At 34.4% G+C, this 17,292-nt stretch overlaps 1 protein-coding gene across 1 annotated transcript; it reads left to right on the plus strand.

The window, feature by feature from the left end:
• The first annotated feature begins 836 nt into the window (after nucleotides 1–836).
• On the plus strand, nucleotides 837–3,851 carry LOC111913263 (uncharacterized protein At4g38062). Its single transcript, XM_023908981.3, has 2 exons — nucleotides 837–989; nucleotides 1,567–3,851. Exon 2 carries the CDS (start codon nucleotides 1,592–1,594, stop codon nucleotides 3,611–3,613), a length of 2,022 nt encoding a protein of 673 aa, XP_023764749.1. The 5' UTR covers nucleotides 837–989; nucleotides 1,567–1,591; the 3' UTR covers nucleotides 3,614–3,851.
• Nucleotides 3,852–17,292: the final 13,441 nt, after the last annotated feature.

A 17,292-nucleotide genomic window follows, 5' to 3' on the forward strand; every position in this document is an offset into this window, starting at 1 on the left:
GAGGGAGAGAGAGAGAGAGATTATATATTAAATAATTATATTTAGTTTTTTCTTTTTTTAAAAAAAAAAAACTGAAAAGATCATAAATGGTCGCTGTGGTGTGAAATGAAATGACGAAAATGCCCCTCAATTAACAGATAAAAGTTAACGGAGTTAGCAATAAGGACCAATTGTCAAAAGTTTTGAAAACACAGGGACCATCTACGAGGTTTTTAAACCACGAGGACTAAACTTCAGATTTTGGGTAACCACAGAGACCATTTATGATGTTTTTTCTATTTTCTATTGTTCAAAGTTTGCCACAAAAGTCTTAACATTTGGTCCCTCATCAAGTTTTTACCACATTTGTGGAACTAGTACTTTTGGTCCTCTAGCTTTTAGATCCGTTAGCCACAAAGGTTTCAAGAGTTTGCTATTTGTGGTCCCTAACATTTACCAAAAGTGATATCTCAAGTTTTTGCCACATTAATTTGTGGAGTTGATTTTTTGGTCCCCATACATTTGATATTCTACTATACGACCTTACTTTCCTCAAAACATTATACACACAAAATAGAAACAACAAACGAGAAAAAAAAAATCAAAGAAACACTAAAATATGTAAACATGAAAAAGAAAAAATCGGAATGCAACGAAACGCGACTCACCTTCTAGTTAGTACAAAATTTGTGTAATGGGTTGAAAATGGTCTTAGTGTAAGATTGTTTGTCCTATAAAAATATCTATAGGGACTAAAATCGGGAAGGAGATATTTTGTGTCATTTATAGATCTTTTAACTAAGATCAGGGACTGTCTCTGTAACTAGACTCAAAGAACTGAAGGAAGGTCGAGAATATGAAGGCGGGCAAAATCCAATTCAAAATATGATAGAAGCAAAAGGACAAAGACGAATCTCTGTCTCTCTTTTTGTTGCTCCGATTTGAACTTCGGAAACCTGGTTCTTGCTTTTCCAACACTTTGATTGGTCGAGTTTCTTGTACGATTAAAGGTAAACTTTGGTTGATACTTGCTGATTTTGTAAGTGCAAGTTTATTAGGTATCTGATTTCCGGCTAGGGGTTTTCATTTGAGTTTGATTTTTTATTAGAATTCGTTGGATCTATGTGTTATATGTCTTGTATACTTTGATTCGTGCCTTGTTTACCTAATCCTGTGTTTTCGTTGCTTGCAAAGTAGGGTTTTCTGAGTTGCATTTAACTTTTTGTTAGTCATATTCTGACTAAATTATGTCAATTTTGCTGTTACTTTTATATAGAATGGTTGCTGACTTCAAATTTAGTATTAACTGTCGAAAAAAATATAACAATCATACTTTTTTGCATATAGTTTATTTGAATCGGAATATGTCAGAGTTGAGATATATTGTTACTTAAACTTCATTGGAAATAATGTGTGATTTCACTTATCATTTTTTCATAAATGATGGTTGTTTCTTGAAGATTGTTAACGTGTACAATTAAAACATCTGTAGAAATTCAAAGATATCAATTTTTACAAGCTTATTAGTAGTTTAACAAGATTTGATATGAGGATTTCTTAGTTCATTCTTGTGTTGTCATCAAACAGGAAACCTTGAGATTCATTACACACCATGACAGACTTAAAGAGAATGGATGTTCATGAAGCACTAGACAAAGCTAGAGCAGAAAAAGAAAGGCTGGAGGAAGAAGTTCGTACAAAAACAGATCTCTACAATAACTTAAGAAAAGCTCAACTTGAAATGGTGACTAAATTTCAGGAAACAAAGTTGCAATCTGAAAAGCAAGCCAAAGAACTGAATGCCAGGTCTGAAGAGATGATAAGTAAATTGGAGGAGGAACTTAGAGATGTTGAAGATCAACTGAAATGGAAGAATGAACAGTTTCAACATCTTGAAGAAGCACATGAAAGGCTTCAAGAGAGTTTTCGATGTAGTAAATCAGAGTGGGAGAAAGAGAAGTCATTGCTTTTGGATGAGATTTCTTCTGTTCAAAGAAGCCTGGATGCTCAAATTAGAATATCTGAAACCCTTCAGACCCAATTAAAGATATGCAACCAAGCATTAGCACATGAACAAAGCTCAAAGAAACTGTTGGAATTTGAAGTTTCTGAGTATAAATCACGTTTTGACAATATTTACTTGGAGTGCCATGAAGCTAAGGCAACTATTGAGAAGTTGTCTCACAAGAGAGATGAAGAGGTTGCAGAATTAAGAGATACTTTAGCCACAAAAGATTCTCAATCCAAAGAGATGGGGTATAAATTGGTGTATTTAGAACAAGAAAATCAAGATCTAACAGCATCTCTCAAAGAATTCCAGGAATCTCAGATTGTGAAAAGTGGACCTACTGCTTCATTGAAGAAACTTCAAAGGAGATATCAAGATTTGGAACAAATACACAAGAAGTGTAAAGAAAATCTTGAAGAAAAAGAAGTTGAGTGGAAATCTCAATTCGAAAAGAAAAGGAAAGAGATGGATGAGTATCTATCAAAACTGAAATTACAAAATGAACAAGTTAAGCAGTTACAGGAGGAGTTGGAAAATTCTAAGATTCAGAATCTTAAAGATGTTTCAGATGATTTACCACAGAAATTTATTGAGATAGAGAAAGAGAAACAGTTGGTAGAAAACCAAAGTATGTTACTTGAAACAAGCCTAAAAGCATGCAAGATTGAGAATCAAAGTCTTTTATGTAAAGCAAATGAGCAGAATGAAAAAATTGTTGATTTGCAACATCAAATAGTCTTACTAGAAACATTGGTTAAAGAAAGAACAGGGACAATAGAAGCACAAAAGCAAGAAACAGAAAAGTATTTCAAAGTTATACAAGATAAAGAAAGCAGCTTAGAAAATGTGGTAATTGGTTTTGAGCAAGAAAAAAAGAGCCTTTTAGAGGTGTTAGAAGAGAGAAACAAGAGGATTGAAGAAGTTATAGAAGAGATGACCAATGCTTTCAAGAACTCAGAAGAAAAACAGATTGAGAATGATCTCATACACCATGCTTTACAAAAAATGGAGATTGAAGTTTCTAATTTATGTCACAAAATGAAGGTCAAAGATGAATCCTTGTTGCAGGCTTCCCAACATTCAGAAGAACTACAAGTCAAGAATTTAGAAAAACAGACTGAGATTGATGTTATAAACCAAGCTTTACACAAAATGAAGATTGAAGTTAATAATTTATTTGAGAAAATGAAGGTCAAAGATGAATCCTTGTTTCAGGCCTCTCAACATGCAGAAGAACTACAAGTCAATAATCTAGAAAAACAGATTGAGATTGACGTTCTAAACCAAGCTTTCGAAAAAATGAGGATTGAAGTTTCTGATTTATCTGAGAAAATGAAGTTGAAAGATGAATCTTTGTTGCAGGCTGAAGAACTACAAGTCTTGTTGGGAATCAAGAAATTAGAAACTGAAAAGCTTAAAAAACAGTTTGAAGATGAGAAAAGACAGTTAGAGGCTGAAAATCAAGGTTTACGTGAAGATATTACAATACTGTTATCACATAGGGAGGATTTGATAAGTCAAATGGAAACAATTTCTGAACAGATGGGTGAATTTTCTAAAGATGATGAGTTTTTAATGGGTATGCTGGATAACATGTTGCAGAAGTCCTCCACTTTGAACAAGTAGAAGGTATGCTGTTATTGTGCTCATTCTTTTAAAAGAGTTTTACAAGTTCTTTTAGTTTTAGATAGGAAATGGAAATCTTGATCGTGATCTTATTAGATAGGCCATAGTTATGATTGCAAAATATTGTTAATTTAAATGTGTGAAATGGTACATAGTTTGGCAAAAGACATGTTTTTCTACAATCTGTTGTAAGTCATGAGTTCATATTTTAAGGTCTTAATCAATTAGTGTTGGATTATGGCAGTTAATGGTAAAGTCTTTTTATCCTAGAAATCGTCGAGGGTCCAAGAATCTAAGGGGTACGTACACTTTTATCATGTAGAAAATATAATACATAAAGTTAAATGTGTACATAAGCCGGATAAAATCTTATCCAGATTCTTTTAATTGATTCAAATTTTATCTGAAAAAGTCAAATAGGTATTTCATAATATAAGGACAAGATTTATCCGGTTTTGATCCAGAATAGTTGGATTGATACACACACCTAAGCCAACTATGTTTTGGGTTAATCCTCACGATTTTACAAAAAAAAAGTCTTACCAGTTAAGCTAAAGACTTATATGAACTCAACATCTCCTCTGCTTGCGAGTGATGGGGACAAGGAGTACCAATAGTCCAATACATCCTCCCATGACTCTATGAGGAACGTATCATGGATCTCGCCGGATATTTGATAATAAGATTATTCGATTTAACTGTATTTATATATTATTTTCGATACAAAAACAATAAAAAACAAAGGGGATAGCGTTAAATCGTCGCAATCTTTGAAGTTTGAATCGGAGATTTTTTTTTTTAACTTTTTTTATTTGAACTGCAAATCTAACCTACTCCTATTATATTACTCTTAAATCTACCTATGTCTTCAACAAGACTTGAAACCTCAACCTTAAAGAAGGAGTGCAACATCTGATACCGCTGGGCTAGAAGCCCTTTGGTGAATCGGAGATTATTTAATTAGGGAGTTCTTGGATGTTGTCTAATTTGTCCTTAATGTTGTCGTCATCTATTTTGGTCGCTCGAGTGATATCCTAAGTGCAACTTTTTCTTCATGGATGTATAGCTCGTATGGTGTTTGAAGTTTGCCTTTAAGCGAAAAATAAATGGTGTGTGATGAGTGTTGAATCTATCAAACAATAAATCATATTTGTATTTATATGATTTAAAAATAATAGTATAGTGGCAAATAAGGTCTATCCTTAGGAAGATAGGGACTCACTTTTAATCCAAAAATAAATCAAAATAGTTATGTATTATTACAATGCATAAAAAGTGAATACTGAGAATTTGAAATCAAGTAAACTAAACCAACATACAAGAAAATAAATACTAGAAACAAGAGTAAAAAAAATCCAGATCCAAGTTTTATTCACTTAATGGTGTAAAGCTAACAATGAATCGATATCAAATTGAATTCTAGTCTAAGTTGATACTTGAAGATACTAATAAACCCTATTATCTTCTATTCACCAGATTGTTTGATCAAAATAAACTATTTGAATTAAACTCAACCTTACTAACTTACTCTAAACAAGCTCTTAGAAATAAATTGAAAGATCGTATTAATTTTGTGTGGATGTTCCCAACAACGTTCAATATTTCTCACGAGCTTCGAACCGTAAAAACATGCAATTTTAGTAGGGGTGAGCAAACCCAAACCAAAAAACTGAGAAACCGACTAAAACCGACAAAACCGAAACCGGAAAAACCGAAACCGAAGCAAAACCAACGGTTTGGGTTTGATATTTTTAGAAACCGAAAAATCGGGTTCGGGTTCGGTTTCTAACCAGAAACCGACCCATCCAACCCAAGAAACCGACCCATACTTAAAACCGACAAACCGCCCCAAGAAACCGACCCATCCAACCCGAGAAACCACCCATACTTGATTGTGTTTTAGTTGTAATAGACTATTTCGGGCTTTAGTTGTAAGTTGTAATTGACTATTTGTTGTAAGACTCATGTTTTTTGAAGTACTTAACTTCAATTTGTTATTTTTTGAAGTATCTAACTTGTTGCTTCATTTATGGAAAATGGGTTAAAACTTTAAACCCATGGGTTTAAACCCAGAACCCGTGAGTGTATGGGTTGAACCCAAGAAACCGAAAAACCGCCCAAATCGACCTCAGAACCCAAGAAACCGAACCGACCAGAAACCGATCCTATTGGGTTCTAAAAACCAGAAACCGACCATTTATGGGTTGGGTTGGGTTTGAGTCCAAAACCGACCCATGCACACCCCTAAATTTTAGTTTACAACGCAGCTACTCCCATCACAAAACCAATTTGATGTGTGTCACTTAACATCAACTCATAAAACGATTATGAATTTTACAAATTGGATAACGAAAATGAATTAACCCTATAAAGCGGGCAACATGAATTGAGCCAAGAATCAAATGTTGAGTTATAACAAAACTAAAATTGATGGGAAGAATAACATAAAATCAAATCATATGATTAACTACATAAAAAAGGAGTTCAAACTACACAACCGAATGTGTTGCTTCAACTTACTAAATGAAAAACTAAAAATAATTTAATTAACATTCGTATTATAATCTTGTAATTGTTAGAAAAGCATGATTATAAGGCTATGTTGGTAGCTAATAAGCTAGTTGATAAAAATGAAATTTGGTAAAAACTAGTTGATAAACTAGCCGGAAGATATAAAAAGACAATTAGAAGAATATGTTTTATACAATTAATTAGGGATATATTTGAGAAAATTAAAAAAAAAAACTTATTAAAAGCTAGTTTAAATAGCTTTTTAAAAAGCTATCTTATAAGTTACTTTTTGACTTCACAAATATAATAACTTTAAAAAACTCAAAAAATAAGTTAGTTTATCAGCTAGATGTGACATGCCAAACATAACCTAAGTTGTGATTGTGCATTAGTTTCGTAAACTCTTTTTAGGTTGATTGAATTTATTAATGAGTTTATGGAATAATAAATCATATTTGCTTTTTCAACCAAGTTACAAAATTACCCAACTAAAACAAGCTCTTCGATTAAACTAACTCACAACATAATTATTGAACAAGCTCTGAGTAATTTTGTAAGAACTGCATTAATGTTCAAACAAATATACAACCGCAAGTGATTTTCTCATAAGTTCGGAAAACTAACAATTTGTACCAAAATATTTCATAATGCCAATAAACATCTATTACGAAGTCACTAATATTATTTGCTACCGGTGTTAATTAAATTACCGATGACAAAACCAAACAATCAATATTGCAATTTGATTATTAAAACCCTTGTTAAGCTAATCAAGTTCAAAAAGAATTAAGACAGAAGATTATTGCAAACGGAAATCATATGGTTAAAAAGAAAAAAAAAATGAACATAATCAACAATTTTAATAGCAAATCCAAAACCATTTACATGATTATAAATGGATGATTTAGCATCAAAAACTACAAAATAAGAAATTAACTTAAAAAATCCAAGTTCGTTTTGATTTTAGGAACCAAAAGAAACCTTCGAGTGGTTGTTCCTCCTTTTGCTACTGTCGTGTGTAACACTGTAAGTTATGTATCTTCGCATCAATTTTTTTTTGAAAAAACATCATAAATGGTCACTGTGGTTACCTAAAATCTGAAGTTTAGTCCCCGTGGTTTAAAAACCTCATAGATGGTCTCTGTGTTTTTAAAACTTTTGACGATTGGTCCTTATTACTAACTCCGTTAACTTTTATCCGTTAATTGAGGGGCATTTTCGCCATTTCACACCACATGAACCATTTATGATCTTTTCAATTATTTTTTTAAAAAAAAAAAGAAAAAACTAAATATAATTATTTAATATATAATATCTCTCTCTCTCTCTCTCTCTCTCTCTCTCTCTCTCTCTCTCTCTCCACTAGTTCAATCAGTTTCAACTAATTCCATCGTTCATCCTCATTCCCAATCTTATGCTTCACTCCTCTATTGTCAAATTCGAATTCCATCGCTTTGCCTTCTAGGAGCTTGTATCGTTGTAGGTATTAAGCGTCAGGACTTGTTAGGGATTTTAGTTGAAAACGGTGTCAGTAGTGATGGTAAGGATGAAGGCTAGGGTTCCGACAACTTTAGGCGATGCATAAAAACAATGGATCTCATATGAATTTGAAGATGATAGCCGATAGATCGCCCCCAATTCTCATTTATTGAAGATCGTTTCTACCATCGAAGGAACTCAACCATTGAAGATCGAAACAGAAATCTCGTCTGTTGCATAAGTCAATCACCCCTTTCGAGTCTGATCTCGATCAATAACGATCAAGCTCATTTTTTATTTCTAAATATGAAGATGCTCTGGCCTTGTTTTGTGGTTTCTTCTTACAACCTCGTGTCTGCCTCCCCATCCAGGCTCCATACATTTTTGAGGTTTGAAAAGGGTTGTTCATAATGGGGGCAAATCAAAATGGAGATGGGGATTACCGAAGTAGAGAGGAGAGTAGGGGTGGAGAGGGCTATTTACCTAGATTTGGACCTGCAAGACGAGAAAGATACGAGAGGAACATAGAGAAAATGGTAGTGAGGTTGGATATGGGGTTAAACCCTTCTGAGATCATCCCTTTCTCGAATAACTACGATTAAGCCTTCCAAAAGATATGATAACTAATTGATTTTTGAATCATTTGTTTCTACTCCTAATCTGCTTAATGCAAACATGTTGATGGGTGCTGAGATTTCTTTCCCCTGATTTATGGCTTTTGAATTCGTATGAGACAGGGTGTGTATTTGTTTTGAATTTGGTTTGAATATTTATAAAAAAATCATCTTTGTATGGATGTGTATGAATCTGGAAAAGAGATAGGACGTGCACTGGTATTGAATTTGGTTTGAATCTTTATACCACCACCACCCGTTAACACCGGTAACACCACCATTTGATGAAGATTCGATTGTAATTTCTGGATAGAGAGAGAGAGAGATTATATATTAAATAATTATATTTAGTTTTTTCATTTTTTTAAAAAATAACCGAAAAGATCATAAATGGTCACTGTGGTGTGAAATGACGAAAATTCCCTTCAATTAATGGACAGAAGTTAACGGAGTTAGCAATAAGGACCAGTCGTCAAAAGTTTTGAAGACACAATGACCATCTATGAAGTTTTTAAAGCACGGGGACTAAACTTTAGATTTTGGGTAACCACATGGACCATTTATGATGTTTTTTTTTCTAGAAAATATATTATTCAAAAAGGGTAATGTGAATTAATTAATTATATATATATATATATATATATATATATATATATATATATATATATATATATATATATATATATATATATATATATATATATATATATATATATATATATAATATGATAGAAAATATATAATATTTCGTACAACCTACTATTCTTTTTAACTTATATGAAAATATATAATATTTAGTACAAACCACTATTCTTTTTTAACTTATTACATCATTTTTAATACCATAAAAGAATATTTTAGGCAAACATTTTTTTTTCTAGCTTTAATAGATTTTAAAAATACCTCTTATATTTATGAGTGTTTTTTAAATTTGAATCACATCTTTTACAACATTAACTTTATAAATTGTGTATTAGATAAATACTGTCGGAATGGAAAGTCAAACAAAATCCCGATTTCTAAATAACTGTAAAATAGAATCTTTAATTATATTATAAGTAAATATTTGTATAGTTAGCTTGATAAGCTTAAAAGTTTTTTCCTTATTTACTCTTGTCTATAAAGTTGCATGTAGTAAACAAAGAGGTTAAGGATGCATTAAAACGAAAAATCTCTAATACATCAAACAACCTAAAAATCTGAATCATAAGAACACTATTAACTCAAGTGGGATATGACTAATAAATCAAACAATAATCAACCACATGAAATGAAAAATACAAAGAAAAATAGTAAATCAGAGAGACACGGAGATTTACATGGAAATCCCAAATCGAGAAAAAACCAAGGGTGGAAGAAACCGAAAGTCAGTCCACTGAAATATTGCAGTGTTTACAAAGCATGATCAAAGAGATTATAATAAGCTAAAAAGATTTGGTGATGAAGGGCTGAAACCCTAGAAATGTCGCTCAAAAGGTGAAGAAGAAGAGGTCTTTATTTTTATCTGATCTCTTAGTGAAGAAAATGGCGTTCAGTTGAGGCTAAAAAGAATAAAGGTTTTACTAGTTTGGCAAATTTGGCCCTTCAAGAATGGTGCATTTGTATTTTAGGAACAAGTCCTTTTTAGACCAGATACACCCATTTTAGAACTGGTTCCCTTCTTATACCTAATACACCCATTTTAGACTCGGTTCCCTTTTTACACTTGGAACACTCATTTTAAACCTAGTGTCCTTTTTAGACTTGAGGCGATCAAATTAGACCTGAATTGCTAGAAAGACAATGTAGCCCTTGAATTGAACAGAACTTGTCAATTTTGGAAGCCATATTTCCACAATCTCCACCTTGACTTCAAAATTGACAATGAAAACTGCAACTTGCCCAACAATCATCCAAGAACATAAAACACCAACATCTCGTCAAAACTCTAAAACTCCATAAGAAACTGCAATCACCATTTAGAGAAAAAATTGATTTCGAAAATGATAAATACTTCCTGTACCAACGAGCCATTCAGGCTCAATTGCGATAAAAAACACCCATCAAGTCCAAAAATAGTTTGAACTTGGCTATAAGAAGACTTTTAATGAACATATCTGCAGGATTATAATTTGTATGAATCTTTTCCACGACACAATCGCCCTTTTCAATGATATCCCTCACATAATAAAAACAAATATCAATGTGCTTTGTTCGATCATGAAACATTTGATCTTTACACAAGAAGTTAACACTTTGATTGTCGTAGAATACCATGGTAACCTTCAATTTATCGTCGAGCTCACTAAATATACCCCTCAACGAGATATCTTCCTTAACTGCTTATGTAATCGCCAGATACTCTACCTCAGTACATGACAAAGCAATCATAGACTATAATTGGGATTTCCAACTAATAGCATAACCATCCAAAGTAAACACGTACCCTATAATAGATCTTTGCTTGTCCAGATCTTTAGCATGATATGAATCAACATATCCAAGCACCTCAGTGGTAGAGTTACCAAAATATAAACATATAGAAGATGTACCCTGCAAATAACGAAAAATCTAATGTGTAACACCTGTTCCAGGTAGGAGTTAATTTATAAATGTTCTAATTTTATATTGGGTGGCCACGACATGGTGGAGCCTCACCACGACGTGGCAGTATTGTTTTGATCGCGGGTTTAAATGACCCGCCATGGCATGCCCATAGGTACCACAACGTCGTAGGTGTTTTTGGAGGAAACCCTAATTCTTAGGTCGTGGGCCCTATTTAAAGGACATTATGACTTGGGTTTTGTGATCATTCAACCTTCATCTCCATCTCAAGCTCAGAAACCCTAACCCTAGCCTCCTTTGCAATTGTAAACTCATTTTGGTGTTTTTGGTGATCTTTAACGGAGAAGGAAGCCTTTGGTGTGATGATTTACCTTGCAAGCGTTATCTTCATCTTGTAGCATATGGATAGGGTTGTATGATTATTCAGCCTCCATCTCCATCTCAAGCTCATAAACCCCAACCCTAGCCTCCATTGCAATTATAAACTCATTTTGGTGTTTTTGGTGATCTTTGACGGAGAAGGAAGCCTTTGGTGTGGTGATTTACCTTGCAAGCATTATCTTCATCTTCTGGCATATCTACTGGACCTTGGTGAGTGTCTAAGACCCAACATTTTACTTGATAAGTTGTTAGATCTTTAAAATTTTTTTCCCTTTTCTTCATGTTTTGATGGTTTTGAGTGATGGGATCTCATAAAGTTTGCAACTTTATGAATCTCTATGCCATTTGGAGTATTTGGTGCTTTGGAACTGAAGCAGTAATGATTTTTGGTGTCATGCATGGAATTTTGGTCATTAACCCTTTTTTTTTTTGACCTAATAGATGTTCAAGTCATACATTGGACATGCATGTCTGAAAAACATGAACTTTTATGTTAGTAATGGTGCTAGGAACCCTCAACGTTAAGTACTTAATGATTAAGCCATGTTGTATTTTTGCCTTTTTTGGACCTATGAGTTGAGATATTTATCTCTTAGAGGGTTTTAAGGGATAAAGTTGGAAACTTTTTCCATTTAGTCCATAGAATGTACCATATATAAGCTTTAGAGCCCTTAGAATCGAGAGAAAATGACTTAACCCATTAAGCTGTTAGGAACCCAGTATCCACGACGTGGAAAATGGGCAAGAGTTGTTTGTTTTCTCGTTTCCCTGCCACGACGTAGCCAAGGGTGGCCATGATGTGGTGACCAGCTAAAGGTTGACCTTTGAATTTTGACCGGTGACCGTTAACTTTGACCAGGTTTGAATTTATGTCCAATGGGGTAGTGAGTAGTAGATTGAGGCTTGGTTCCTATTTATGGCATATATGATTTGTGAAGTCAGTGTTTGGAGCAGTGATTAGTTCAACTATCTTTTAGACTGTGAATTGAGTTTTCCTCACTATACTCGTGGGTCGAAGGCACCAATGTCGTGCCATTAGATTGTGTGATGTATCCTGGTATATATAATGTTGTTGTGCTGTAGTGTTCTATTAGACTGGTAGATCTGCATGATTATCTGCTTGTTGGTTATATGTTTATCTATTGCATATATTGACATAGTGCGGTTGGGTTGAGGCAATACTGCTCTGTGCGAAAGCCAACAAACTTGAGAGCAATCTAGACATAAGTTGAGGGTCGGGAAGGAAAGCTCGACTTACGTTGTGGGCTCGGGAGCAATCCAGACATAAGTTGTGGGATGGGATGGCAATCCATAATTATGTTGTGGGCTCAGGGGTAATCCTTTTTATGGTTATGGACCCAATATGCATGCTATTATATGTTTGTGTGGTGGTGTTTTGGGGGAACTCACTAAGCTTTGGCTTACAGTTTGATTTTATGGTTTCAGGTACATCTAACGATAGGGTCAAGGTGAAGGCGTGATTGTGCACATCATTCTCAATATTTGTTTGATATATGATTTTGGGATACTCTGATTATGATTATGCCTTTTGGAAACTATGTTTTGAATGATTTATGGTTTTAAGAATGATATTTTTTCATGATTTTTGGGATGTTACAAGTTGGTATCAGAGCCCTAGTTTGAGAGAATTGGATGAACACTTGTGTGATTCCAGACTCAAATTAAGGATCTACATAGTAATTTTCAATTTAAATCTAAAAAAATCAGCAGAGAGGATGCGATGTGTACAAACAATCGGAGCCGAGAAAAGTATTCCCCAAGATACCCACACTTGTTTTGTGTACAGATGATATGATAGAATTACATGCTAGTTGGTAGACTAGGGATATGCAGGAATTACATGATAGAATTACTTGATCTATGATGTCTGATTGCCTAGGAGAAATTCTTGTTATGCTAGATGGAATTGACATTGTTACTGGGGTTGCTTAGTGTGCACACCCTGGTTGTACATAACTAAGATTTTATAGCCTGTGAATGTTTGATTTATCCTTATTTACCATTCCTTTTCTGGTTGTGGGCTTAGGGTAGAATCAAGTATTCGATTGTCTATTGAATCCAACATTATGTATGATTAGCATGCACGAGCGGCTGCAGGGTTGGTGGAAGTTCCATAAGTGAGTATGGTTTATAGTAGGCCAACGTGAGGAAGGATTAGCCACTTTTAGAAGAGTGTGTGTAGGATGTATGTGTATCCTAGATGCTAGGCCTTGTGGCCGGTGGTACGTGACAACCCCTTGAGACAAATACGGGTAGGTGTAGAAGGTAGTACGGCCCCGTACTACTGGAAGCACATGACCCGTACGTGTTTCAAGGAAGTAAAGAACCCTCAGGGTTTAGTAATTATGTAATGAAGTAATAGTATGAATTATGGATTTTCTCATGTATTCTGGTTTGTTTTTCAGTATGCCGATCACTAGAGGTTCTGGATCATGAGTTGGCAACTCGATGAGGCAAGGATAGAATGACGATGAGATTCGTGAGATGATCACCACCCATGTGACCATGGTTGTTAGGGAGGCGATCCCGGAGGTATTAGGGTCTATTAAGGCCTCCATGATCAAGATGTTTGACGAGCGCTATGTTGTCATTACCGAGGCTGCTGTTTTCGCAGGCACTGTAGTTGTTGATGTTGCAAGAGTTCAGAGGAGAGGATCATTTTAGTACCAGGACTTCAGCATCACGAAACCCCCAGAGTTTGAGGGGATCAAAGACCGAATTGTTTCTATGAGGTGGTTATCATATATGGAGGGTTTTTTCTTCACTTGTTTGTGTACAAAGGACCAGAAGGTCAGGTGCGCCCTGGACCTTCTACATTTGTGGGCGAAGGACCGGTGGAAACTAGTGGTCGGTGCTTATTCTCTTGCAGAGAAGGTCGCGGTGACATGGGACCAGTTTTTAGAGGTGTTCCATATTGAGTATGTTCCACCGGTGGAGAGGGAGAAGTTAGCCCAGGAGTATATGTCGCTAAAGCAGACGACATAGTCGGTGACGAAGATCAGCAAGATGTTTATCGATAAATCCCTGTTCTGACTCGAGTATGCCTCTTCAAAGCAGGTTCAGATGTACCATTACTTGAGCATGTTCAAGATGGAGATTCGTGAGTTTGTGTAGATCTAGAGGTATGGTTCCCTCTACGAGTTATAGTCTTTTTCTTGGAAGAGAGAGATTGAGATTGAGATCCGGATGAGAGAGAGGAGATAGGCTACAGGTCAGACTCAATCGGTAATGAAGCGGTTCAATCCCGTCGATTCATGATATTGAGGTCATAGGGGCCTCACTTGTGGTAAGTACGGAAATACGCATGAGGGGAAATGTCGATCAGCGACTGGGTGCCACAAATGTAGGGATTGCCATCAACATGCCCCATTGTCAAGCAACAAGATTTTGCTACCACTGTGATCAGTTTGGCCATGTGAAGGCCAATTATCCCTTGCTCGCTATGAGACCAGGGTGGCGCCTGACGTCGTTACTGGTATGTATTCATTTCTTTTTTGTTCAATTATTTAATGTATGCTTATGCTTGTATCTCTGATAGGTACCTTCTTAGTGAATTCTTTGCCAGCTCTTGTCACACCCTCGCCCGGCGATAGAAACGCCGAGCTGTGCGACGTGGGGATAATTGGATTCTCGGCAAACATAATATATTGAACATTACACAAAAATATAATACAAACGATAATTTTATTTGTTATAATTTATTCAAGGGTTACATAGTTTTAACACATCAAGTACTCTTCCTAAACATAATTAAACATAAAGTGGAAATATCTTCCAACAAACTTCCATGACGACTCCCTCTTCTCCATGGCTATCTTCAACACTCATCTCCCTGATAATACATGTATTTTGAAAAGGTCAACATATTGTTGATGAGTTCACAAGTATTTATGGTTTTTCTACTTTATCGTTTTAATTCAAAATCCATTTCGTTTTAGAAAATCATTCTTTTCTGGTTAGGATCTTTTACCGATCCTAACCTAAAATTTCTTTTTAGGATACTTTACCAATCCTAATTTATTATAATCTATTTTAGGATATTTTACTAGCCCTTATTTATTATAATATTTACTACTCGAAGGCGTCCCTTAGGGTACTACTTAAGTTTTTTGGGTTGCATTACCATGAGCCCTTATAATTGACATTGTGGACTATAATTTCCCCAACACGACTCTTCATTGGACATCGAATAATAAAACCTTTATATAAAGAAAGTTATCCTTTCAGGATTGTAGCTAGCCGTCGTATGTGGGGGTGTCAATCCCCGTATAGATCTATACATATCTTCCTGGCTCTTGCAAAATTAATGATTATAAATTCGTGGTAGCCAAATTCAATCCAGGTTGGATGAATAATAAAATTCGCTAACACATTAACATCAAGTGTTTTAATCTTTCTTTTAATCTTTATATAAAATTCTTTTCCATAATTATCACCATATACCTCTTACTATATATATGATCATAAGTAATCGTATTTTTCATAATTATCCTTATATATATATATATATATATATATATATATATATATATATATATATATATATAATTTTACTACGTGTATATGCCCTAATTATGATTGTTATAAAGACATGATATTTGCGCAGAGTAACGACTAAGTATAGTGCATACTTATATATTTGGTCATCGTTACTTCTAGGCACTATGTTATCCTAGGAATTTGACCAACATAACATCTAGGTAAATTATTTTCCTAGTATGACGGGTATCATAACTTTTAGGCTTAATATCATAGTTTACAGAGTATTTATGGGTATATTATTCTAAGTTTCATGCTTTTGTATAAACTGCTAATATATATGTAAAATATATTTTCGATAAAGCATTTTGATACACATGTATTCCTCCCTTAAAACCTTTAAAATAGTAAAACGAGGTCGTGAACTCACCCTTGATGTGTCTAACTGCTGATGTAGGTTTGAATCGGGCTCGAGACTCCAAGGATCACCTAGGGTAGCAACCTTGTCGAGAGTTAAGAGAGAGTGACTTAGAGAAAGATGTGTAGTAAGGGTGTGCTCTGCCTTATATTTATAGGCATATATTTGTGGTGTGCGCGATGCAAAGGTCCTTGTACATCGCGCATGATCATTGTGGCTCCTACCAAAAGTTTCCACGTGTCACCTTCCCACTTGGCCACGTCACTCGCAATCTACTCAAACCCCGTGTCAGGGGCGCGACGAGCATAGGCACGCACCTCATGTGCACAAAATGATTTTTTTTGTTTGTAAAAATCATAACTCTTTCGTGCTAAATCCGATCTAAACCCTCTTTATATCTTTGTGATGACCTAAAATAGTACTAAAACTTTCCTTTAGGTTGCATTAGCTAGTTTTGACTTTTATTTTTGTGCCTAACGGGAGTAAAAATAAATGATTTTACAAAAATCATATCTCTCTCATACGGATCCCGTTTCCGAATTATTTGCTCTAAAGTTTATATCTCAAGGAGTACTTCAACTCTTCTTTTTGTACCTTTAGTCAAAACTCAACCGATCTCTTAATACCATTTCGACGTTATTACACGGTTGATTTTCTACTTTTTATTAAATTCATAACTCTTCCATTTGGAATTAGATTTTTATGAATCTTACCCATGCACCTTAATCCTTAGGCACAACTCTAGTTTTGTCTATAATCCACGGAACAAACACACACACACACACACACACACACACACACATATATATATATATATATATATATATATATATATATATATATATATATATATATATATAGGGAAGAGTTATATGGAAAATGAATGATTAGGGAAACACATATTTGAACCAATAAAAACATGACAACACATCACTTCCATAATAACTTCCACAATACATTACTTGTGAAGAAAGAAATGGACACGTGTCATTTGATTATTGGTTCCGGTAGATGTTGCCCTAGTTATTTGTTTTCCATAGAACTCATTCCTATATATATGTATATATATATATATATATATATATATATATATATATATATATATATATATATATATATATATATATATAATTTTACAGGTGCACAAAAATAATAATAAAAAATTACACTAATACGAAAAAACTGAGTAATTGCACGGGACCCTCGGACCACTGTCCGTCCCCAACAATATG

This window comes from Lactuca sativa, chromosome 5 (genome assembly GCF_002870075.4).
Source record: "Lactuca sativa cultivar Salinas chromosome 5, Lsat_Salinas_v11, whole genome shotgun sequence".
Taxonomy (NCBI): domain Eukaryota; kingdom Viridiplantae; phylum Streptophyta; class Magnoliopsida; order Asterales; family Asteraceae; genus Lactuca; species Lactuca sativa.